The 26,871-nt window shown below is 44.3% G+C and overlaps 1 protein-coding gene across 2 annotated transcripts; it reads left to right on the top strand.

Annotated features, from left to right (window-relative positions):
* Nucleotides 1-4,630: 4,630 nt before the first annotated feature.
* Nucleotides 4,631-10,278, top strand: LOC119566323 (olfactory receptor 1009-like). 2 transcript variants are annotated; one of them, XM_037898940.2, is made up of 2 exons: nucleotides 4,631-4,642; nucleotides 9,299-10,278. In XM_037898940.2, the coding sequence occupies exons 1-2, from the start codon at nucleotides 4,631-4,633 to the stop codon at nucleotides 10,226-10,228; spliced, it is 942 nt and encodes a 313-aa protein (XP_037754868.1). In that variant the 3' UTR covers nucleotides 10,229-10,278. The 2 variants fall into 2 exon arrangements, with proteins under 2 accessions (XP_037754868.1, XP_037754869.1); XM_037898941.2 differs by lacking the exon at nucleotides 4,631-4,642 and having other exon boundaries at nucleotides 9,042-10,278.
* Nucleotides 10,279-26,871: the final 16,593 nt, after the last annotated feature.

The raw sequence follows: 26,871 nt of genomic DNA on the forward strand, positions 1-26,871 counted from the left end.
CCCTTTATATTTATGACAGGGGGCAATAACAGAAAATGTGGAAATGGCAGAAGTGCTAAATGACTTTTTGTTTCAGTTTTCACCAAAACATTTAGCAGCAATTGGACATCTAACATAGGGCATGGCATGCCAGTGAAAATGAGGTAGGATCTGAGGCTAAAATAGGGAAAGAACAAGTTAAAAATTACTTGGACAGGTTAGATGTCTTCAAGTCACCAGAGCCTGATGAAATACATTCTAGAATCATAGAATCATAGAATATCAGGGTTGGAAGGGACCTCAGGAGGTCATCTAGTCCAACCCCCTGCTCAAAGCAGGACCAATTCCCAACTAAATCTTCTCAGCCAGGGCTTTCTCCAGCCTGACCTTAAAAACCTCTAAGGAAGGAGATTCCACCACCTCCCTAGGTAACACATTCCAGTGCTTCACCACCCCCCTAGTGAAAAAGTTTTTCCTAATATCCAACTTAAACTTCCCCCACTGCAACTTGAGACCATTACTCCTTGTTCTGTCATCTGCTACCATTGAGAACAGTCTAGAGCCATCCTCTTTGGAACCCCCTTTCAGGTAGTTGAAAGCAGCTATCAAATACCCCCTCATTCTTCTCTTCCGCAGACTCAACAATCCCAGTTCCCTCAGCTTCTCTTCATAAGTCATGTGCTCCAGCCCCCTAATCATTTTTGTTGCCCTCCGCTGGACGTTTTCCAATTTTTCCACATCCTTCTTGTAGTGTGGGGCCCAAAACTGGACACAGTACTCCAGATGAGGCCTCACCGATGTCGAATAGAGGGGAACGATCACGTCCCTCGATCTGCTGGCAATTCCCCTACTTATACATCCCAAATGCCATTGGCCTTCTTGGCAACAAGGGCACACGGTTGACTCATATCCAGCTTCTCGTCCACTGTAACCCCTAGGTCCTTTTCTGCAGAACTGCTGCCGAGCCACTCGGTCCCTAGTCTGTAGCGGTGCATGGGATTCTTCCATCCTAAGTGCAGGACTCTGCACTTGTCCTTGTTGAACCTCATCAGATTTCTTTTGGCCCAATCCTCTAATTTGTCTAGGGCCCTATGTATCCTATCCCTACCCTCCAGCGTATCTACCTCTTCTCCCAGTTTAGTGTCATCTGCAAACTTGCTGAGGGTGCAATCCACACCATGCTCCAGATCATTAATGAAGATATTGAACAAAACTGGCCCGAGGACTGACTCTTGCGGCACTCCACTTGATACTGGCTGCCAACTAGACATGGAGCCATTGATCACTACCCGTTGAGCCCAACAATCTAGCCAGCTTTCTATCCACCTTATAGTCCATTCATCCAGCCCATACTTCTAGAATACACAAGGAGCTGACTGAGGAGCTAAGCCATTAGTCATGGAAGACAGGAGGGATTCCAGAGGACAAATATAGTTCCAATCTATAAAGAAGGGAATAAGGACAACCCAAGAATTACCGACCAGTCAGGTTAACTTCAGAACCTGGAAAGGTACTGGAGAAAATAATTAAGGAATCCATTTGATAACCAATCAATTTGCAAACACCTAGAAGATAATAAGGTGACAGGTAGAAATCAGCATAGATTTGTCTAGAACAATTCATGTCAAATCTACCTAATAGCTTTCTTTGACAAGGTAACAAGCATTGTGGATTGGGGGAAGCAGTAGATGTGGTATGTCTTGACTTTAGTAAGGCATTTGATACTGTCTCACATGAACTTCTCATAAACAATCTAGGGCAATTCAACCTAGATGGAGTTACTATAAGGTGGGTTCATAATTGGTTATAAAACCATTCCCAGAGAGTAGTTATCAATGGTTCACAGTCAAGCTGGAAGGCCACATTGAGTGAGGGCCTGCAGGAATCAGTCCTGGGTCTGGTTCTGTTCAGTATTTTTATCAATGATTTAGATAATGGCATAGAGAGTACATTTATAAAGCTTGTGGGTGATACCAAGCTGGGAGGAGTTGCAAGTGCTTTGGAGGATAGGAGTAAAATTCAAAATGATCTGGGCAAACTGGAGAGATGGTGTAAAGGAAAGAGGATGAAATTCAATAAGGACAAATGCAAAGTACTCCACTTAGGAAGGAACCATCAATGGCAAAATGAGACATGACTGCCTAGGAAGGAGTACTATGGAAAGTGATTTGGGGGTCATAGTGGATCACAAGCTAAACATGAGTCAACAGTGTAACACTGTTGCAAAAAAAGAAATCATAATTTTGGGATGTATTAGCAAGGGTGTTGTAAATAGACACAAGAAATAATTCTTCAACTGTACTCCGTTCTGATATGGCTTCAACTGGAGTATTGTGTCCAGTTCTGGGCGCCACATTACAGGGAAAATGGGGACAAATTAGAAACAGTCCAGAGGAGAGCAACTGAAATGATCAAAGGTCTAGAAAACATGACGTATGAGGGAAGATTGAAAGAGTTGGCTTTGTTTAGGCCGGAAAAGAGAAGACCGAGAGGGGACATCAGAACAGTTTTCAAGTACATAAAAGGTTGTTACAAGGAGGAGGGAGAAAAATTGTTCTCCTTAACCTCTAATGATAAGACAAGAGGCAATGGGCTTACATTGCAATAAGGGAGGTTTAGGTTGCACATTAGGAAAAAATTCCTCACTGTCAGGGTAGTGAAGCCCTGGAATAAATTGCCTAGGGAGGTTGTGGAATCTCCATCACTGGAGGTTTTAAAGATCAGTTTAGACAATCACCGGTCAGGGATGGTCTCGATAATACTTAGCCCTGCGTTGAGTGCAGGGGACTGGACTAGAAGATCTCTCGAGGTCCCTTACAGTCCTACGATTCTATCGTACCTTTCTATGATTCTATTGAGCTACAGCAGCAGAGAAGAGTAGGCACTGCAGAGAATATAGGAAGCGTTTAACATTAAACAATAGACACGACAGGAGTCTCTTTACATAGGATACACGTCAACAAAAATAAATGTATCCCCCATTTTAAAAAAACAGAATACGGAAAAGTCTGATGTTCTGTATCTGTTTTTTGTGGAGAATTTAAGAAAAGTGCAGGGCTGAGGTACAGTTACTGATGGGATCATTGGAACTGCCCTACCCCTACCTCCCTTTGCACCAGAACGGATCCTAGCCCATCCAGCCTGGAGTCCCTATCTGCTTACCACAGTGGATCAGACCAATAGCCCATCTAGCCTGGTATCCCACCTCCCTGAAGCACTGGATCAGTACAGTGATCCATCTAGTCTATGACAATGGCCATTACAAGATGCCTCAGTGACAGTGGAAGAAACCGTCTAATGGAAATTACGTAAAAACTTGTTTAAAGGGGAAATTTCTTCCTAACATAACTGGATGGTTTCTAATTAGGCCATTCCTTGAATTTTGATTGGTTCAGAGATATCTGAATAATCACTGAATAATAATTTTTGGTAACCCTGCAGTATGTAAATCCCTGTGCTCTAGCTAAGAATGAGCCCTAGCCAAACAATATGAAGGGATTTGCATGATCACTGTATGGTTATTTTTTGAATGAATATGCAAATTATCTTTATTCTGACTGGCTGCTGTACTAGGAATATCCAAGCTGTTTGGCAGCAATGAAGATGCTTAACTTGAGACGTCTCTCAAGCAAAGCAGAAATATTCCAATATGTACATGAAAGATGAGGGGACAACAAATACCAAAAAGCAATAAAATGTTGTTTTGAAACTCCACTATTCTCTGGGCAGCTGGTTGAGTGAACTGTGGGATGTCCTTGCTGTAGCCTGATAAACGGTTTGGGTTAAGAAATAAGTAGAAGTTAGGATAACGCAGGCCCAAACCCTAAGTATAGAGGAGTATGGGAAATTAAAGTTGCTTGAGTGAAAAAGTTAGAGATAAATTGCAGCCAGAGAGTAACGGGAAAGTAAGAATTAACAAGGACATGGCCTGGGATTACGTTACCATTAGGTTCTGGTTATAAGTGGTTTAACCAAGGTTTTTAATGAGTGCTTTTGAGAACTGTGAATGCTCTATTAAAATGCTAACTCTTTGATAGTATGGGAAGGACATTGATGCAGATATCAATTTAAATAATGTGCAATGTATAGGGAAAATAAAAAGGTGGTGAAAATATAAGTGTGGTAAAGGACAGCTTAATGTTTCTTCATATTACAGTGCAGTATAAAAGGAGTACTTTTGCTAAATTGTGGGATATCTCCAATTAACATTAACATTAGGTTCCAGGATTATAAGGCAGTACTTTGTTGTAAGTAGATTAATCACCCATTGACACACTATTTCATCTCTGCGTGTAAATAAAACAATAGCATTTGTGTAAATGGTAATTGAATGCCTATTTGCTTAACTAATCATTTTTCCTTTTAATGCAACTAAACTTGATCATTCCAAGTGGTCCTATACTAAATAAATTCTCTGTGACTCACCTAGAGGTTCAACCCTGAAATCTAAGATGGGTTTTACTGCACCCTTATCTTTAACAACTTAATATTAATGAGAAACATTTTAATATAAACATTACAAAAAGTTACACTGTACCACAAACGTCTCCTTGTGGTCACCTGTTTGTCTGCATCTTGTTTTATGCTTGGGGCACAGGCCATCTTTTTGTTCTGTGTCTACACAGCACCTAGCACAAAGGGGATCTGAGCCATGACCGGGGGTGCGGGGGGGGGGGGGGGGGCTTTTAGGCATTATTGAAAATATAAACAATAATAGTATATAAGTAGCTAAGCCAGTCAATTGAACCATGTACATATTGTCTGTGTCACTTCCTATTCTAAACACTGTCTATTGCATTTATTCAGTTTACTTGGATTGAGGTCTTAATATCAACTACTTAATATCAAGAAGTGATGCTATTAAATTATAGCATTTAGAGCATGTCTGTCATTTACTCTCTGTATTGTCAAAAAGAAAAGGAGGACTTGTGGCACCTTAGAGACTAACAAATTTATTTGAGCATAAGCTTTCGTGAGGTACAGCTCACTTCATCGGATGCATTCAGTGGTGTTCAGTGATTTGTATGCCTTTTTTGACACGTACATAAGGATCAACAGAGAATCATTTACTTAAAAAACAAAATAAAAGTCTAAACCATCTTCCTTAGGTGTGGCTTTATTTTTGAAATGTTCTCTTGCCATTTTTGGTAACAACGCTGATAGGAAGACATTTAGGGTAGAGGAAAGAATGATTTTTAATTGAGATTGGGGATCTACAACTCCTATGGAGACTGATTTAAGCATTATTTTTCCTTCTTTCCATTTGCCCCTCCTCTCTTCTCATGGTCTTTTCTGGTTATTACACTGCATGCTGAATAAAGAAAGATTCTTAAGAAACTTTAACACATCAGGCCCCTGTGCTACCCTCTGTGAGGTTTCAGAGTAGCAGTCGTGTTAGTCTGTATTGGCAAAAAGAAAAGGAGGACTTGTGGCACCTTAGAGACTAACAAATTTATTTGAGCATAAGCTTTCGTGAGCTCTGTGAGGGTAACTTCTTGTGTGTTTGCGGGGTGGAGTACAGATGGGGTAGATGCTGCCTCTCTGTTTGGGCTTGTTAAGGAAAAGTTAGCATATGTACATATGTGACTTCATTTTGGTTTGGGGCCCACTGTTGTCTAAAAGCAAGCACATCGTGCACTAGGAGAAGTGTTCCTTAGATACTGCATTCCTGTGAAAACGCCCCCCTTGTTTCCAGCCTGTCTCGACTCCCGGTTTCTGTTCTTTGTCTGTTCCTAACTCTCTGCCTCCTGGCCTTGATGTGGGCCATCCTGATAAGAAAGGCTACTGGTGCATTGCTTTAGGACCATGTTGTGTAGTTAAAGTAATGGTTTAGCACGAGGGATGCACTTAGCAGGAATAGGTGGTAAATAAGGGAAGGGTTTGTCTATTGGCTAAGGTTTCCGATGCACGAGGGCAACATGCTTTGCTAAAAGGCATATAATCTCTGTATAACCTGCATTCGGGGTCCCCTCCTGATTAGCAGGGGGGCACCACGCTCGAGTGTAATAAACTTAGTATCTTTGGGAACTCTGCAGTTGTGGACTTTGTTCGTGTGTCTCAGCCTAGACTCGAACTGTGCGTGACCTATTGGGTATAATTCGTAGCAGTTTGTGTGCGTGACCTGTGAGGTATAATTCGCAGCAGTTTGTGTACGTGACCAATTAGGTATAATTTGTAACGGGCTACAAATGGGGTATAAAAATCGTTTATATCCATGGCACAAGAAGGAACTCTCATGCCAAGGCCAGTTAAAGGAACAGCCTTAAAAAGAAAAGCAGAGGGATGTGAGTAGAGGGGTCTGCAGTACAGAGGAAGAGGAGATATGAGTGGCAGACATCAGAGCGGGGTGGAGCTATAGAGGCTGAGACTTGAGGAACCAGAAAAGGTGTGAAAAAACAAAGAGAAGTAGCTGAGAAGTTTAAAGTAAGAAGGGATTAGGGGCCATATCCTGATGTCAGTGACTCTGGTGTAAATCCAGAGTGACTCCCATTATTTCACTGGAGATAAGGCTGTATTATAATCTGTTACACCAGTGTAAATCCCCTCTACTGAAAATAAGAGTTACTCCAGATCTATACCTCTGTAACTGCGAACAGAATCTGGTCTAAGAAGAATTGAAATAAGGTCTAGAAATAAGGTCAACAGTTCAGAATGGGCACCAGGGGCATTGATGGAGGAGGCTAGGCATAAGGGGAGATTCCAAGAGATGGGATAGAGACTGAGAAGGCTGGAGGCTGCAGAAGGAGGAAACAGGGGCAATGAGCAGGCCGTGAGGGGCAACTGGCTAAGGGGTGACTCCAGACTCTGGCGCCCAGCCTGAGTATCCAGGCAAGCCTCTGGAGAGATGTGAGAGGGGAAAGGGAGGGAGGCCCTGATGCAGCTGATCTGAGGCAGTGAGTGCAGTAACCCTTATGGTGACCTCAATACCCACTTCCAGCAGGGAGGGAGACACTTTGATCCAGATAGCCCCTCCCCTTCACACTAACATGAAAGGATTCTCTACAGATTTCTGCACAGTGCGTGCATGACCCTTTGCTGACCCCTCAAATACTGCCCCACCCTTGAAGGTGAGACTGCCATAGGGAGGAGGTTTTGCTGCTAACCATAGAGACAAAGTATATTAGAAATGGAAGGACACTTCAGTAAAAATATTATTTCACCCTAGGAGGAAAGAAGAGAAGAAGACATGAAAGACTGAGGGACAGCAAGTGCTTCTAAGCTGGAAACGGAGTTCCTCAAGTGATGCAGAGCCTCTGACACTGGATTCACTGCCTTTTGAGGAGCCTCGATGCTCTTATACAGCTGATAAGAGACAAAAATCTGGAACAACAGACTCTGTTTTGTGGATTATTATTTTTATTAACAACATTCATGTTGCAATAGCACCTAAAGCTTCACTGAGCTCACCTCAGCTTCGCTCCATAGCTGACCTTCATACCCTATGTTATTGGACAAGAGAGATTCGCTATCCCAAAGGGCACTGACACTGATGAGCGAGAGCTACAGGAGGAGGTGGGAGTGGCTGAGAACCAGAGGCAGAGGAGGAGAGGGGGGCAGGGTGAAGGAGCTGAGAGGAGAACACTGAAGATGGACAAGTTAGAGAAAGAGAGAGGAGTAGGAAGATGGGAAAGGGGATGAATGGAAGGAGATGCAATTCTAGATTTTAACCTTCCAATTTGCCCCGAGTATGGGTCAGTGGGTAGCTGCACCACCCAAGGAGATCAGAAACAATCACAGTTTCTGTCATGCTTAGTGGGGGAGGTTCCTCCCACTCCTTGTCATCTCCCCCACCCGCTTGCTTCCAGAGAGGTCTATTGGGTGAGCAGCCCCTGCCATTTCCATCATGGCCAGAATCCATGATTTGAGCATCATTGAGCAAGGGGCAAGGGGAGAAGCTTTATTCTCCCTTGCTGAGGAAGGACTGTGACAATCTAGCCCTGAGAGAGGGGGCAGGGAGAATGGAAATCACGCGAGGAGAAAGTCACCATGGAAAGACTTAGGGGAAAGAGACGGGGAGATGTGAAAGGGAGGGGAGAGAAGGGAGAATAAAAATAAAAATAAAGGAGCTGTTGCTGGTTAATATTCTTATTCATCAGGGTGCATGGGGGTCAGCGTGGGATAGCAGACCGATTCCCAGGTGTGTTTGCTGTAATTAGAATCATGGGGTTGGAAGAAGGATGACAACGTCATTTTGTAGGACAAGAAGGGATTTGGAGACCCGGAGATCTTCCACTGGGGTAACTCCATTGACATCCCATTTTCTCCCTCAATCTCCTTTCCTCCCCACGCCCATGATAGTCTCACACCCACGCCACTCGTCCCCCAGCGCACAGTGAAAGCAGCGGAATGAAATGAACCCCTAGCTCTGCCCTGGGTAACTGTGCAGATATGGGAACATTTAATAACAAAAGGAGCAAAGAGTGCAACAGATTAAATCCCAGTGTATGAGTTACACTGGGGTAGCTTTGGCCGACTCAGTGTGTTTTAATTGTGTGTTGTGCGCCTTGGTGAACCCAATTGCTTCAGGGATCAGGTCCCCGAGGTCACCAAGAACAGTGTAAAACCTCCTGAATTCTCCCGCGTAGTAGCTTCTCTTGAGGGGGGAAGCAAAGATATATCTCTCTGTCTTCTGCAGGTCCATGCAGTTGGACTGAATCATGCTTACATACAAATTCAGACACTGTGGTCATCACCCGGGATTGAACCAAGATCTTTGGAAGCCAAAGCATCACGTTCCATGCCTTGTGCTAAAGGAAAAAACCCTCATCTTTTGGAGAAAGCAGCAGTTTACAGGTGCCGGGGGAGGGGGTGGTGTGGTGTGTGCATTATGTTATGACTCTGGGATTTCATACCAAGTAATGCAAAGCCCATTTTCATTTTCTGAACAGGCTTAATGATCACACTAAGTAACCCAGAACTGAAATGGCAGAGCCCACCTTGTATGAATTGGGAAGAGCGCCGCTTGGCACAAACTCTCACCCCTTGTTTACAGCCCGACTATTTCAGTTCAACAGTCAGAAGTCACTGTTTGCTGCTGTGTGTAGGAAACAGCAATGCCCATGTGTGGGGCATAGTTAACCCACTGGTTCTTACATTTCTGCTGTGTGTCCATTTTTTCAGATAACTGGAATGATCAGCTCTGAACCTCTGGCTCTGTGGACTAAGGCCTTTTCTTGATTCAGCAGGGGAGTCCCCTAAGAAACTAACCTCCATAATTTCTTCCCTTCCTCTCCTTCTAGGGAGGGGATAGAATTCCTGAGCCACCTGCCTGCCCACGTCACTGCAGCTCCCTGGTCTTGGTTCGGAGGAGATGGAAAAGGGAAATCACTCAACAGTGACCGAGTTTGTTCTCTCAGGACTGACAGATCGTCCGGAGCTTCAGGTCCCTCTCTTTGTGTTGTTCCTAGTGATCTACATTGTCACCCTGGTAGGGAATCTGGGGATGATCGTGTTAATCAAGATTGACTCCCGTCTCCACACCCCCATGTACTTTTTCCTCGGTCATTTGTCTTTCTCTGATCTGTGCTATTCCTCCATAATTTCCCCTAGGATGCTGCTGAACTTCTTAGCCGAGAGTAAAAGGATTTCGTACCATGCCTGCGTGGTGCAAATGTATCTCTTTGGTACTTTCGGTCATGTAGATTGCCTCCTGCTGGCTGTGATGGCATACGACCGTTATGTGGCCATCTGTAACCCGCTGCTCTATACAGTCACCATGTCCCGATGGCTCTGTCATCAGCTGGTGGCTGGGGTGTATGCCGTGGGCCTGCTGGACTCAATGGTACACACCGTTTTTACATTTAGTTTATCATTCTGCAGCTCCAATGCCATCAATCATTTCCTCTGTGATGTCCCACCGGTATTGTCGCTCTCCTGTTCCGACACACGCATCAATGAGATTGTGATGTTTGCCTCGACTGGCTGCTTGGTCGTGAGCAGCATTGTGATCATTCTCCTCTCCTACGCATATATCATCACCACCATCCTGCGGATCCGCTCCGCCGAGGGCAGGCGCAAAGCCTTCTCCACCTGCACCTCCCACCTGACGGCCGTGGCCATGTTCCATGGCTCCCTCCTCTTCATGTATTTCCGACCCTCCACCAGTTACTCCCTGGACACTGACAAAATAGCCTCTGTGTTCTACACGGCGGTGATCCCCATGCTGAACCCCTTGGTCTACAGCCTGAGGAACAAGGAGGTGAAAGATGCCCACTGGAAAGTGATGCACAAATTGCTCACTTTCTCTTGAGCCTGTTTACTCCATACTGCGTTACTGATTGGGAGGTGGAAGCAGGAGAACTCAGTTCCCGCTCCACTGCAATCTCATTCCTCTTCATGCAGGTTATCACTGAGCTTATCTGAGGGCTTATGTCCACTGCTAGGTGGGTCGGCGCTGCAGCGATCGATACACGCCAAATGCACTCCCATAGACTCCTGGTACTCCATCAGAACGAGAAGAGTAAGGGGAGTTGATGTTAGCGTTTCTCCCTTTGAACCTGCCTGGTGTGGACCCCGTGGTAAGTAGATCTAAACTACTTCAACTTGAGTTATAATACTAACATAACTCAAATTGCGTAGCTAAGCTTGACTCTTCCCCCGAGCGTAGACCTGCCCTGAGACTGTTTCTCACTTAAAGGCACCTCCTCAGCGGTACCAACCCACATGGCTGGGGATCCGCTGTTGATGGAGCTCTTGTCCCCCTCAGTGATGAAGCACAAAATGTCTTTTCCCCTTCTTATAGTCCCGTATACCTTTGAAATGTATTCTTGTACCTCCAGAGTTCCTCTGCCCTGCTGGTGTCTGGATGCCTTGCTGTCTAGCCGGTTTTCTCACCCTTTTGTTAATGGGCTTTTCCAGTTGACTTCAAATGCAAATATAATTCCCATTGTCTCTGGCCTACCCTGTTCCATTTACATTGGAGACCTAGGCAGACCGATATGTCAAGATGGCTGGGAATGGCTCAAAAGTGTAAATACCAACCCAAGGGCAGCCTCTTAACAACCAGGGCACAAACCCCAAATTGGTTGTGAGTTCTAGGCTTAGATTTCACTTACCAATTTGCAAGTGTAAACTCCATGGCCATTACAACAGCCTTAACATGGAATCACAGACAGTCTCCTCGGGTACTTTATCTATCTTGCCACCCATGTAAGGTTACCTTTGTGATCGATGGTTTCTTACACCAAAGAGCTCAGCAATCTTAATATTTCTCTTAGTCCTAAAAGACCAGTGGCTTAGCCCATGTCAATTGCACCTTCGATCTCACACTGAAGACACTTGTAGTTAATCCTATGAGAAAGTATCTAAAGATTTATGAACTAGGAAAAAAGAAATGAGAGTTCTTTACAAGATTACATCTGGTAAACACACACCCAGATGAGTTAATCAGGTTTCAAAAGGTACTAGAAGCGTCTATAATAAGCAAGCTACATGTATCTTTCAGGGCTAAACCAGGCCAAGCACTGGGGATCTTATGCTTCGTAATCTTTGCCCCTCAGAGTCCAAGTAGAAGAAAAGACAGTTCTTCCTTTTTAGGGGTTTTTTATTGATTTATTTTTAATGATTATTCTGCTTCAAGTTGTAAGTGGAGCTGTTGGGAGCAAATCACTTGCACATCTCCTCTTCCAGGGGCGGGAGGGAGCCGTCAATGAAGTCTGTTGTGCTCTGATGTTCCACGGTGGTTTGCGGGTGTTGATGGGTCTCTTTTGTTGGACAGAAGATAACATCTCCTGTTAGAAACTAGGAGTCCGGTGGTACCCTAAAGACTAACAGATTTATTAAGGCATAAGCTTACCCTAATAAATCTGCAAAAAGAAAAGGAGGACTTGTGGAAACTTTGAGACTAATAATTTATTAGTCTCTAATGTGCGACAAGTCCTCCTTTTCTTTTTGTGAATACAGACTAACACGGCTACCCCTCTGATGCATGTTAGAAACTGGTATCTCACACTTGTTCATGATTTTCTCCTGTCTGGTGATTTCCTGTTACAAGCACTTAAATATAACCTAATAACATACATGGGATAGAGGCACTATAAGTGAGATGAATGCTGGCAGAAACTTACAAGCATTTCATAACCTCTAAACTCTAAACACAGTCCTATAATTCTCATGCCTATTTTAACGATACAAAGACACAGGGGAGCCAGACTGGTTCCAGCTTTGTAGTTGTCTTCGTTCAGCTTTGGCATGAGCTGGCATGTGGTCTGTCAGGGTCACAAGGCAAACCGACATTTCTTTGTCTTGGAGAAACTTGTTTACCAGCCCTGCCTGGTTTTGTCATTTGAGCATATTGTTAGTACATATCCATAGCTTTCTAATTGTTACATCACACAATGCGTATGAAGACCGGTATGATATCAGTTTCCATTTGATTCCTTACCCGATGTTCTTTATAGAGAAATACCACCACATCAACGCGTTAGGTGTAGTGAATTTGTCAGGGCTGAGAGGAGTTGCTTAACATGACATTGGACTCTTTGCCAGTGGGCACTGAGGGGTTGTTAGGGTTACATGTATAAATATACAAATATATGTGATGTGCTTTGCAAGTACGCAATTGTCTGTGTTGGGAGAGAAATAGGGCACCTAATCCATCTCCCTCTCCTTTGACGTGGAGTTGGTTTCATTAGACAGTGACAAGTGTGGAGTGCAGGATTTCTGTGGCTGAACCAAAGGGAAGTTCACACACCGTGCTGGTTCTCTGCTGTCCTTCATGTGTTCTGTGCGGTCCAAATCAGTTGCAGAGATTGTCACCTGGCTTGTTGTCCATGCACCAAGCATGGAAAGAGGCTTTCAGTCAGAATGGCCTTTCTTTTAGGTGAAGAGAACAACAACACGCGTAAGAACAAATGTAAAGTTTCATTATAAAGTGCACTGTTTGTGGACACTGCCAGCAATGCCCCTCTGCCATGGACATTGGCCAAACCGGACAGTCTCTAGGCAAAAGAATAAATGGACACAAATCAGACATCAAGAATTGTAACATTCAAAAACCAGTAGAAGAGCACTTCAATCTCCCTGGACACTCAATAAGAGACTTAAAAGTGGCCATTCTTCAAGAAAAAATCATCAAAAATAGACTTCAGCAAGAAACTGCAGAACTGGAATTATTTTCTAAACTTGACACCATCAAATTAGGCCTGAATAAAGACTGGGAGTGGCTGGGTCACTACAAAACATAATTTTCCCTCTGTTGATACTCACAGCTTCTTGTCAACTGCTGGGGCTGGGCCACATCCACCTTGATTGAATTGGCCTCGTTAGCACCACAAAAAGTAATTTTCCCTCTGTCGATATTCACCCCTTCTTGTCAACTTGTAAATAACTGTTGGGAATGGGCCACATCCACCCTAATTGAATTGGCCTCGTTGGCACTGACCACCGCACTCGGTAAGGCAACTCCCATCTTTTCATGTGCTGTGTATTTATACCTGCCTACTGTATTTTCCACTCCATGCATCTGATGAAGTGGGTTATAGCCCACGAAAGCTTATGCCCAAATAAATTTGTTAGTCTCGAAGGTGCCACAAGGACTCCTCCTTGTTTTTACTGATACAGACTAACCCGGCTACCCCTCCAAAACCTCTGGGACAGTGAACTGAATAGCAAAATGGCATCTGGGGGTGGGGAGGCAGGATGGCATTTTTTGTAAAAGTGAAATAAACAGGAAAAAAGTCATACCCCACACAACATATTTACACCCCATCACCATGTTTACTGTGAGTTCTTGCTTTGAGGTCTCCTGGAAAATATTCTAGACTCTGAAGAGCAGGGATTCAGGGAACGTTATAGCTCAGGGCATGGTGAATGGGACGTGGATAGCTCTGGACCTGGAACTAATTTTTCAGTTTGCTGAAAAAAAAAAAATTCCGCTTCACCCAAACTGAAAAACCACCAAAAATATTGGTGAATTCAAAACGTCGGGCAAAGAAATATTCATTTTGGGTTGACTGAATCATTTCAATACCACGACTTTCAGCGGCGACGTGTGGGAGGGACAAACTGGGTCAGGTGCCCTTTTTTCACAGTGGCCCACACAAGCCCCCACAGTTTCCTGTTGGTGCCCCCTCCCATTTTCAAAAGTCGCTCCTGACCACTTTACCATCTCCTTCTCCGACATGATGCCTGGTTCCTGGTAAAAAAAAAACATGTCTAAAACTATGCATGGAAAGTTTCACCCTCTTCTAGATAAATTTTGTGTTTCGGTCACGGTGTCAAGCGATGATGATGAGCAGGGGCATGCACAATGTGGGACAAGCAGGGGCACGGCCCCCCCGGAATCTCTGCCACTGCCTGCATCTTCTGCACTGGCCCCAACCCCTAGATTCCCTCCCCCCGCTCTCCCCCCCTTTCTGCCAGGGTGGAAGTCGGGCTGACCATGGCTGGAGATGTCCCTGGGAAGGGCACTCCAGCTCGCACTCCCGCTGAGCCCCACTAGATGGCACCCAGAACAGGGAAGCCGGGCTGGCCGCAGAGTTCTCCTAGGGGGGCCCAGGGAGCCCTGTCCCTTTCTTGCCCGCAGCCACCAGTAAGTGTTCGGAGCCCGGGACAATGGGGGGTGGAGGCAGCGGGATGCTGGGAGGATGGGTGGGGATCCCAGGGAGGCAACAGGAGCTAAAGGGGTGGGGGAGGCAGCAGGGCCTGGAGGAATGGGGGAGTGGGGGCTCAGTATTTAAAGTGTCCCCCCAAAATAGTTACATTTAAATTCCTGTGCATGTCCCTGATTATGAGTAGAACGGGTTACGGTTAGCCTTTCAACTTCAAGGCCCTTTGCTTACTGAGGCTAAGATCAACAATGCTGAGTGTTTGGACAGCCCACGCCCTTAGCCCTTTACCACCAAGATGCACAGTGTTAAAGAACTCATAAAGTGCTCTGTTGTTTGCTGACACCTGCAGTAAAAGTAGGTAGATAGACAGAGAGTGGAATTATCTGTGAACCCTGGAGTGAAGTATCATCTATCTATCTATCTATCTATCTAACCCCAGACACCCCCTCTATCTATCTATCTATCTATCTATCTATCTATCTATCTATCTATCTATCTAACCCCAGACACCCCCTCTATCTATCTATCTATCTATCTATCTATCTATCTATCGAAAGGGACAATATTAGCCGTGTTATTTTCACTTTGCTGATTTGCTGCTGACATCTCTCTATTGATATATCTATCACATCTATTTAAGAATGAATGGACTTGTGTGTAATAAAATAATCTCTCATCGCATATAAAACATATTTGCCTCTTTGCATTCTGAATAACCAGAGGCAGCATTTTCAAAGGCATCTGCTAATTATGGGTCTCTCTTGGACAGCTATGGAAGAGTGGGCCTGTCAAGCTTCCTTCCCCGCTCTGAGTTCTAGGGTACAGATGTGGGGACCTGCATGAAAACCTCCTCAGCTTACTTTTACCAGCTTAGGTTCAAACTTCCCCAAGGTACAAATTTTTTTACCCTTGGACTTCCACTGCCACCACCAAACTTTATCTGGATTCCTGAAAAAACGTAGTTTGGAAACGTCTTTCCCCCAAAAATCCTCCCAACCCTTGCACCCCACTTCCTGGGGAAGGTTTGGTAAAAATCCTCACCAATTTGCATAGGTGACCACAGACCCAAACCCTTGGATCTTAAAAAAATGAAAAAACACTCAGTTTCCTTACAAGAAGACTTTTAATAGAAGTAAAAAAGAATCATCTCTGTAAAATCAGGATGGTAAATACCTTGCAGGGTAATTAGATTCAAAACATAGAGAATCCCTCTAGGCAAAACCTTAAGTTACAAAAAAGACACACAGACAAGAATAGTCATTCTATTCAGCACAGCTATTTTCTCAGCCATTTCAAGAAATCATAATCTAACACATATCTAGCAAGATTACTTACTAAGTTCTAAGACTCCATTCCTGTTCTGTCCCCGGCAAAAGCATCACACAGACAGACCCAGACCCTTTGTTTTTCTCCTTCCTCCCAGCTTTTGAAAGTATCTTGTCTCCTCATTGGTCATTTTGGTCAGGTGCCAACGAGGTTACCTTTAGCTTCTTAACCCTTTACAGGTGAGAGGATTTTTTCTTCTGGCCAGGAGGGATTTTAAAGGGGTTTACCCTTCCCTTTGTATTTATGACAGGGCCCTAAACTCTTTCTGCCTCACTTGACCAACCTCTGAATGGGGGTAATCATTCTTGCCTGCCTTATAAGGGTGCTGTGAAGGTTCATGAATGTGTTCAGGTCCTCGTCTGGCCTCATCACCACAGGACCTCCCATCACCTCACAATCTTTTATGTTTATATCCTGACAACATCCCTGGCTGTATTATCCCCATTTTACAGATGAGAAGCTGAGGCTCAGAGCGGTATGTCTATCCTTATATGACCTCGGATGTCTGCAGCTGAGCCAGGAACTGAGCCCCAAAATCCAGAGTGCACAGCAAGTGCTCAATCCACTAGACAAACTTGTCCTCACATGGCAATTGAGTAAGAGTGGTGTAAAACCTGTATGTAAGAGAATGACGACTCAGCCCCTCATTCTATACAGCAATGCTGTCTTCTCCTTTACATTCAACTGCACGGAGGATGCCTCTCCTAGGCTTCAATACTGACTTTTTAGCTATTCGAGGGATTCCTTTGTGAAGGTACGCTACAAATCACATGTGCTGTCCAGGTAGCTTTGTAAACAGTTGGTGGCTGGGGTGTATGCTGTGGGGTTGGTGGATTCAATGATACACACATGTACATTTCAGCTGTCATTTTGGAGTTCCAACATCATCAACTCTTTCTTCTGTGTCATCCCCCCGCTGCTGGTGCTCTCCTGTTGTGACATCCGCATCAATGAGATTGTGATGTTTGCTTTCATGTGCTGCATTGTCGTGAGCAGCCTTGTGACTGTCCTCCTCTTCTATGTCTATATCATCTCTACCATCCTGCAGATCTGCTTTGCCAAGGGCCGGCGCAAAGCCTTCTCCTCCTGCACTTTCCACTTGACCTCAGTGGTCATGTTTCATGGCACCTTCCTCTTCATGTATTTACGCCCCACCTCCAGCTATTCCATGGACACAGACACAATGGTTTCAGCATTTTACACGCTGGAGATCCCCATGGTGAACCCCCTCATCTACAGCCTGAAGAACATGGAGGTGAAGGACGCCTTAAGGAATGCAAGTTTCCCAGACACTTCAGTTTAAACACACAGGATTAGATAACCAATAAAATAAAATCTATCTGTGTAGTCAATAAACTTAAGCGAGTACAGATAATGAGGCATAGAAGTCAGACATGGTTACAAGAAAAACAAAGCTAAAATGCAACTTGTGCCTAACTTAACAAACAATGTGAAATTCAAAGCAAAGGTTTTATCCCCACATGCTTTCATCAGTCTTACTGACCAAACTTCGTAGGTCAGGACCCCTTCCCCAGTCCAATGGCTGCTTCCTGTATCCCTTCACATGCAGTGAATAAACAGAGAGAGAGAGAGAGAGAGAGAGAGACAGAGAGAGAGTGGTGCATAGGACTGTCTGCCACTTCTTTTTATAGTCCTATCTCTCTTTTGAGAAACATCTCCACCTGGTTACCAGGAGATAAAATGTCCTTGTGCAAGGATGTTTCCTTGCTGCTTTTTCCTCATCTTTTTGAGCTTCTTTGGTTTCAATTCCTGCTTGATATCTCTGTTTACTGCTTAAATATAAAATGAAGCAGAGCACACATTTCTTTGTTAAAGATAGACCCGTTTGCAAACCTCAATATGAAATGTATTAATAAAAACTTAAGAACATAAGAATGGCCATACTGAGTTGGAGCAAAGGTCCATCTAGACCAGTGTCGTGTCTTCTGACAGTGGCCAAAGCCAGGTGCCCCAGAGTGAATGAACAGACCAGGAAATCATCAAGTGATCCATCCCCTGTCGCTCATTCCCAGCTTCTGGCAAAGAGAGGCTAGGGACACCATCCCTGCCCAGCCTGGCTAATAGCCATTGATGGACCTATCCTCCATGAATGTATCTAGTTCTTTTTTGAACCCTGTTATAGTCTTAGCCTTCACAATATTCTCTGGCAAGGATTTCTCAGGTTGGCTGTGCATTGTGTGAAAAAATACTTCTTTGTGTTTGTTTTAAACCTACTGCCTATTCATTTCATTTTGTGGCCCTTAGTTCTTGTGTTATGAGAAGGAGTAAATAACACTTCCTTATCTACTTTCTCTCCACCAGTCATGATTTGGTAGACCCCTATCACACCCCCCCCTTAGTCATCTATTTTCCAAGCTAGAAAGTCCCAGTCTTATTCATCACTCCTCTTACAGAAGCCGTTCCATATCCCTAATCATTTTTGTTGCCCTTTTCTGAACCTTTTCCAATTCATCTCTTTAGAAATGGGGCGACCACATCTGCATGCAGTATTCAAGATGTGGCAGTATTCAAGATATTATATACAGGCAATATTATAGTTTCTGTCTTATTATCTATCCCTTTCATAATGATTCCCAACAGTTTGTTCACTTCTTTGACTACCGCTGCACATTGAGTGGATGTTTTCAGAAAACACCATACAATGTAATCTTATAACATCACATACAATATTGCCATATGTATTTTATCAGGACAATATTGATCAGCAAATTATGAGTTTTCAAATGATACATTATAAGGCATACTTTAAAAAGCCAACAAAACAAAACAAAAATCCACACAAACAATTCCACCCCCACCACAAGTTACACTCTCCCAAATACAAGAGAAAAAAGTCAGCTATTCGGAGATATGAAACCTAGAATGCGAGAGGACTCCTGTCTGTGAAGCATACCAAACAGGGGTAGCCACACCCATAGCCCTATGTAATCAGCAGCACAATCAGAACAAATTCCATGGGAACAACCCCTAGATTGCACAGTAACACCCTTTAAAGTCTGTGGGAATGTCAATTTATTCTATCGCCATGAAACTCTTCACTCCCACCTCCAAAAAACCACAGCGCAATGGTGATTTACACCATCTGGGAATCTGGCCCAATGACTCCCAGGGAGAGGCATCCATTGACAGCAGCAGGGGATGTGGTCTCATGGGTAGTGTCCATGTTATGGTTACCTCTTTAAGCAAGTCTATCCATATCCAGCAGACCTAGGCCCAGTGCAGACAAGCCCTGAGCATCCTCAGGAGGCACAAGTTGAGGAATGTAGAAGGCCCAATGGTGCCCGTGATGTCACTATAAGGCAGGGGAGGATGCACATTCTCTCTTCCCTAGCTTCACCAGGTTGCTGGGCAGGGACAAGAGGCTGCCACTAGCAACATCTCCATGCAGGAGACTGTGCAGGAAGGGCTCATCTCTATTTCAGAAGCAACCAAGTCCTGAGGCCTGTAGGAAGAGAATGGATATTTGCAATGCATAGGAGTTGTTAGTGTTACAACTGGGTCATTTCACAAGATGAAATCCCTGGCCATGCATTGAAGAGATCCCAGCATGGAAGGGCACAGAAATTAAATTGCCCCCTCTTTCACAGGGACTTTACTATTTGTCATTCTTGAATTGCTCTTTTCCTGTGAAATAAAAGGCATTTGCCTAGAAAGGTGAAGGCTACTCTTTGCGTGTGAAACCATAAAAATCAAGCTCTTCCTCTCATCTGTCAAAACCTGCACCACCATCGTCCAACAGGCCATTTTTATAATAGTGATTCCATTCAGAAGGGTCATTTCCACAGTTCCCTTTCAGGTGTGTGCCTGGGTGACCACGCACGAGGCAGTGAAGGGCAATGCACCTAATTAGGTGCCTGGACCCTGGAGAGGGTGCACGTGTAAGATGGGTGGTGGCCTTGGGAGGAGTAGGGAGTAGGTGAGGGAGCAGTGGAGTGAGATGGGGAGTGAGGGGAAATTGGGACGTGCAGGGCTGCACTGGCTGGAAAGAGACGTGACTCTTTCCAGCTCCAGGGCAGCGGGTGCCCAGGAGAGATGGCCCTCCTTCCCAGCCCCAGCTCAGTGGCTGCTGTGGTGCAGGAGAGAGACCGCTCTCCCTAACAAAGGCTAAAACATAATGGACATCACTTGTCTAGACAAGTGATTTCCATTAAGTTTTAGCATTTGTTTAGGGAGAGGTATTGGAAACCATTAAGGCCAGATCTTTGCTATCTGGGATAGTTTTGGCTCTTCAGAGAACTCCCATTGACTCATAAGTAGCAAGCAGCACTAGGTTTGGTGAGGATGCTGCTAGGTGTTTTGTAGGATAAAGACCTTATTTGCAAGCTCTTCGAAGTGGGGATCTCTCTGCAAACTCCAAAGCCATGTGTTGATGTCCTGCAGCACATTTAAAAACATAATGAGTCTACTCCAAGTTCTTGAGTTGGTGACACACACAATGTGAAACCAGGAGAACTTCACCTGTTTCTACAGAGCTCTGTTGCCCTTCCACAGTGTGGGTCCTAAAAACTCATTTAAAATACCCATCACCAACCACTTGATGTTTTCCTTCCCTTCGCATTTTCAGTGTTTGTGGCTTTGTTTTGCCATCTGTGTCGCTTTATTACTTATTTTTACTGTTTTGTGCGTGTGAAATATTATTCAAATTAAGAGTGGAAATTCCAGAGAAATTGTAGAAGCCGGAGTGAATGCCTTTTACTCTCCTTCCAGTATCAGCATATATTGTATTCCTATTTGCAGTGAGAGCATTTCTAGTTGACTCATACATTTATTTAAAGGTATTTAAATTTATTTAAAGACCAGTTGGGAATTCCAGTCCTATCTCCCTGTCAGGGCAGCAAAATCCCCTTAGGTTCTTTTGTTCAGGCTCGTTGGAAATATTGCAGCTGTCCCAGCTTCCCAGTAGAGATTATTCTGCATTCTGACTGAGCTCAGTGTCAGCCTGTGTGTGTGTGTTTGGTGTGCAGTTGGCACTGTGTGTGTTGTATGAAGTGGGCACTGTGTATGTTGTGTGTAGTTGGCACTGTGTGTGTGTGTTTAGTGGGCATTATGTGTGTGTGTGTGTGTGTATGTGTGCTTGGTGTGCAGTGGGCAGTATCTGTGTGCATGTGTTGGGGGGTACAGTGGAGCTGAACATCAGGTGGAAGCAGGTGTGTGTCCCTTGCCTTGCCCACGGCTAAGGCTGGTGTCTCCCCTCCTCCCAGTGCATGGCTCCTTGTAAGATCATAGAATCATACCACTCGAAGGGACCTTGAGAGGTCATCTAGTCCACTACCCTGCACTCATGGCAGGGCTAAGTATTATCTAGACCATCGCTGGCAGGTATTTGTCTGACCTGCTCTTAAAAATCTCCAATGGTGGAGATTCCACAACCTTCCTAGCCTAGTTAATCCAGTGCATAGCCACTCTCACTGTTGGGATGTTTTACCTAATGTCCAAGCTAAACCACCCTTTCTGCAATTGAAGTCCATCCGTTCTTGTCCTATCCTGTCCCCGCCCCCAGACATGTTGCTTTGCAGTTTTATTCCTAAACTCTGTTTCACTGACTATAAATTATAGGAAATAAATAAAATGAAGAAAAGGGTAATCGGGACAGAGCTGGCCTGCTCAGAGATATTTTTCAGCAGCTTCTGCAGAGATGCTGCAGAGATCTTCATTGTTAACCACCAGTTTGGGGAATATCCTCCTTTTTGCAGCCTGCCCTGAGCTTGGCATTTTCAGTGAGGAGTGCCCCAGGCACCTCTGGGTCACAGGAGGCAGAAAGCCAGGAGGAGGAGTTATGAGCATGAGTCTTAGAGGAAGTAGGGGCAATGCGTTTCCTGGGCACAGACCTGGAGTGACAGAGTTAGGAGTTTCTGAATACAGAGATTGTTGGCTGCAGGTTTTTTCGACAGGTGTTCAGGGAAGCAGGACTTTGCGTACATTCTTTGTAACCCCTCCTCCAAGGATTATACCAAAGAATATACCTGACTTGGATCATCAATTTTTCCTCCTAATACAATTGACCCTGCAATGCCTCACAGGTTGGCACCACTTAGGAGAAGGGGGCACCGATATGCCATGGAGCACTAATAATACCAGCCAACCCTGAAGACCCGGAATGGATCATTTCTGCTAACATAGGGAAGAAGGGAAGAGTCATCACTGGGCCTGCCAGGCATCTCCTTGTGGGGAGGAGATGACAGCAATGTCCTTGTGCATCTGCAGCCACGGATCAGTGCATGGGCCCATCCCTGTGGCGACTTCACCCTTTTATGTCAATCGAACACTGCTGTCAGCACCACACCTTTGGTGTTACTGGGATATTTTCTAGGTTGGTGGCTGTGACATACCAGGGTCCAACCCAGACTAATCAGCAGCTGTGTCACAACCTTGCAATGCCTTGCTGAAGTGGCTTCCACCTAGGCCACTCACAAACAACCATCTAGCATGCAAATCGAACCCTGAGCGTGTGTGTGTGTAACTGCAGCCTGGCCAGGAATAGTTGGGTTACATTCAGGCTCTCAGCTCCCTTGGTTATACTGGAGGGTGACCCCAACACACTCCCCAGTCTTCGATTTCCCTCCAGAAATGTACGTCCTGTGCTGCCCAGTCCTCTCCTGGACAATACAAGCTACATTGTCCATTATTTCTTTAATAGCACTAACAAGCCTGCAAGTTAGCTTCTCAGACACGTCTATTTAAACACACTGGACTAGATAAAAGAACAAAAGAAAGTTTATTGACCACAAAGAGAGATTTTAACTGAGTGCAAATAAGGAGGCATTGAAGTCAGACATGGTTACAAGAAAAATAAAGCTAGAAAGGCAACTTGTGCCTAAGTGAAGAAAAGATGTGAAATTCAAAGCAAAAGTTTCCTCACCACATGCTTTCAGCAGTCTTACTGACCAAATTTCATGTCAGGACCCCTCCCCCAGTCCAAAGACTGCTTCCTTTGTCCCTTCAGATGCAGTAAATCAATGGGCAGAGAGAGAGAGAGAGAGAGAGAGAGAGAGAGAGAGAGAGAGGTACCTTGGGATGTCTGCCTCTTCTTTTTATCATCCTATTCCCCCTTAAGAAACATTTCCACCTGGTTACCGGAAGACAAAACTCTATGTAGAAGGATGTTCCCTGCGGCTTTTTTCCTCACCTTTTTAGGCTACCTTTGTTTCCCTTTGTAAAGGGCTATGTTCTGTCCTGCATCGTTCTCAGGACTGGTCTATGCTACTGCTGTAAATTGATCTCAGTTACGCTACTTCAAGTTGTCTAAGTTCGTCTGACTCACAGTGGCGTCCACACCGTGCTAAGTCAACTGGAGTGTTACGTAACTGAAGTAGTATAACAAAGATAATCAGACAGCGTTAGTGTAGACCAGCCCTGAGGAAGATACATGATGGAACATAGTGTCTGAGTGAGGTGGAGTACAGACTTCAATAGGTGAGAGCTCTCCTGTCGATTTATCATGTCTTCCCCAGACCTGCCCAATCAAGACCATTTAATCTATCGCAGTAGTCCCGATTGAGCCAGTTGTGAAGATATGGCCTCAGTCTCTCCTGTTGAAGCTGTTGCATTGTGGATAAAACATGGGAAGAATCACAGGGCCAGAAAGAGAGAATGACTCTATAGACAAGTGGTTCGGGGCACCGACATGCTCAACTTCATGTCTCTGTTCCAACGTTTTTTTTTAATTAGTTTTCCACCGTAGAACAACCTTGAAAGGAGAGATTGAGAGCAACCAAAGACTAGAATAGCACATCACTCAGGGGCTGGGATGCTTTCTGGAAATACAGGAAAGCCAAGTGCACATCTTTGCCCAGCACTGGACAGAACAGGGAATTAAACCTGGATCTCCCACCTCACAAGTGACCCGCCTAACTATTGAGCTAAAAATTACAAAGAGAGGGGGCATCACCACTTCGTACCGGAGGCTGCTTTGCGACCGGCACCTAAATCCTCCTCCCCGACACACATTGTTTTGGGACAAGGCTATTAGGAGACTTTTGTGAATAGTTTCAGGTCAACCCCAATGGCATTGTTTTTTACAATACATTATTAATAAATTTAATAGTGAAAAGTGCAAGGTCATGCATTTGGGGATTAATAACAATAATTTTTCTTATAAACTGGGGACGCATCTCTTGGAAATAACAGAGGAGGAGAAGGACCTTGTCATAAATATAAAGGGAAGGGTAAACCCCTTTAAAATCCCTCCTGGCCAGAGGAAAAATCCTCTCATCTGTAAAGGGTTAAGAAGCTAAATGTAGACTCACTGGCACCTGACCAAAATGACCAATGAGGAGACAAGATACTTTCAAAAGCTGGGAGGAGGGAGAGAAACAAAGGGTCTGTGTCTGTCTGTATGCTGCTTTTGCTGGGGATAGAACAGGAATGGAGTCTTAGAACTTTTAGTAAGTAATCTAGCTAGGTATGTGTTAGATTATGATTTCTTGAAATGGCTGAGAAAGGAACTGTGCTGAATAGAATGACTATTCCTGTCTGTGTGTCTTTTTGTAACTTAAGGTTTTGCCTAGAGGGATTCTCTATGTTTTGAATCTAATTCCCCTGTAAGGTATCTACCATCCTGATTTTAAAGAGGGGATTTCTTTACTTCTATTAAAAGTCTTCTTGTAAGAAAACTGAATGCTTTTTCATTGTTCTCAGATCCAAGGGTTTGGGTCTGTGGTCACCTATGCAAATTGGTGAGGATTTTTACCAAACCTTTCCCAGGAAGTGGGGTGCAAGGGTTGGGAGGATTCTGGGGGGAAAGACGTATCCATACTACATTTCCCAGTAAACCCAGTTAGAGTTTGGTGGTGGCAGTGGAGATCCGGGGACAAAGGATAAAATTAATTTGTACCTTGGGGAAGTTTGAACCTAAGCTGGTGAAAGTAAGCTTAGGAGGTTTTCATGCAGGTCCTCACACCTGTACCCTAGAGTTCAGAGTGGGGAAAGAACCTTGACAATACTAAGGCAAGAAGCATGGGGAATAAGCAGGAAGAATTCATAATGCTGGTCAATGGACACAACGATGACACAGTTGGCATCAGAGAGACCTGGTGGGACAATACGCACAATTGGAATATTGGTACAGAAGGGTACAGCTTGCTGAGGAAGGATAGGCGGGAAAAAAGGGAGGAGGTGTTGCCTTATATATTAAGAATGTGAACATTTGGTCTGAGGTTGAGATGGAATAGAAGACAGACTTGTTGAAAGTCTCTGGGTAAGGATAAAAGGGGTACAAAATAAAGGTGATGTCATAGTAGGGGGTCTACTACAAACCACCTAAGCATGAAGAAGAGGTGGATGAGGAGTTTTTCAAACAACTAACAAAAACATCCAAAGCCCAGGACTTGGTGGTAATGGGGGATTTCAACTACCCAGACATCTGTTGGGAAAATAACACCGCAGGGCACAGATTATCCAACAAGTTCTTGGACTGAATTGGAGACAAATTTTTGTTCCAGAAGGTGGAGAAAGCTACTCGGGGAGAGGCCGTTCTAGACTTGATTTTGACAAACAAGGAAGAACTGGTTGAGAATTTGAAAGTGGAAGGCAGCTTAGGGGAAACTGATCATGAAGTGGAAGTGGAAGGCAGCTTGTGGGGAGGGATAGCTCAGTGGTTTGAGCATTGGCCTGCTAAACCCAGGATTGTGAGTTCAATCCTTGAGGGGGCCATTTCAGGATCTGGGGCAAAAATTGGGGCTTGGTCCTGCTTTGAGCAGGAGGTTGGACTAGATGACCTCCTGTGCTCCCTTCCAACCCTGATATTCGATGATTCTATGCAATGATAGAGTTCATGATTCTCAGGAATGGTAGGAGGGAAAACAGCAAAATAAAGACAATGGATTTCAAGAAGGCAGACTTGAGCAAACTCAGGGAGTCGGTAGGTAAGATCTCATGGGAATCAAGTCTAAGAGGAAAAACAATAGAAGACAGTTGACAGTTTTTCAGAGAGACATTATTAAGGGCACAAGAGCAAACTATCCACTGCATAGGAAAGACAGGAAGTATGGCAAGAAACCACCCTGGCTTAACCAGGAGATCTCCAATGATCTAAAAATCAAAAAAGAGTCCTACAAAAAAGTAGAAACAAGATCAAATTAGAAAGGATGAATATAAACAAATAAAACATGTATGTAGGGGCAAAATTAGAAGGGCTAAGGCACAACATGAGATCAAAAGAGCTAGAGACATAATGGGTAACAAGAAAACATTCTACAAATACATTAGAAGCAAGAGGAAGACCAAGGACAGGGGAGGTCCATTACTAAATGAAGAGGGGAACACAATAACAGAAAATGTGGAAATGGCAGAGGTGCTAAATGACTTCTTTGTTTCAGTTTTCACCAAGAAGCTTGCTATAGAGAATACCAGTGAAAATGGGGTAGGTTCAGATGCTAAAATAGGGAAAGAACAAGTTAAAAGTTACTTGGACAAGTTAGATGTCTTCAAGTCACCAGGGCCTTATGAAATGCATCCTAGAATACTCAGGGAACTGGCTGAGGAGATATCTGAGCCATTAGCTATTATCTTTGAAAAGTCATGGAAGACAGGGGAGATTCCAGGAGACTGGAAGAGAGCACATAGAGTGCCTATCTATAAAAAAGGGAAATAAAGGCAACCCAGACAATTAAAGACCAGACAGCTTAACTTCTGTACCAGGTAAGATAATGGAGCAAATAATTAAGGAATCAATTTGCAAACATCTAGAAGATAATAAGGTGATAAGTGATAGTCAGCATGGATTTGTCAAGAAGAAATCATGTCAAACCAACCTGATAGCTTTCTTTGACAGGGCAAGAAGCCTTGTGAATAGGGGGAATGAGGTATAGGTGGTATATCTAGACTTTAGTAAGGCTTTTGATACAATCTCACATGACCTTCTCATCAAGAAACTAGGGAAATACAACCTAGATGGAGCTACTCGAAAGTGGGTGCATAACTGGTTGGGAAACCGGTCACAGAGAGTAGTTATCAATGGTTCACAGTCATGCTGGATGGGCATAACAAGTGAGGTTCC

Source organism: Chelonia mydas, chromosome 6 (genome assembly GCF_015237465.2).
Source record: "Chelonia mydas isolate rCheMyd1 chromosome 6, rCheMyd1.pri.v2, whole genome shotgun sequence".
Classification (NCBI taxonomy): Eukaryota; Metazoa; Chordata; order Testudines; family Cheloniidae; genus Chelonia; species Chelonia mydas.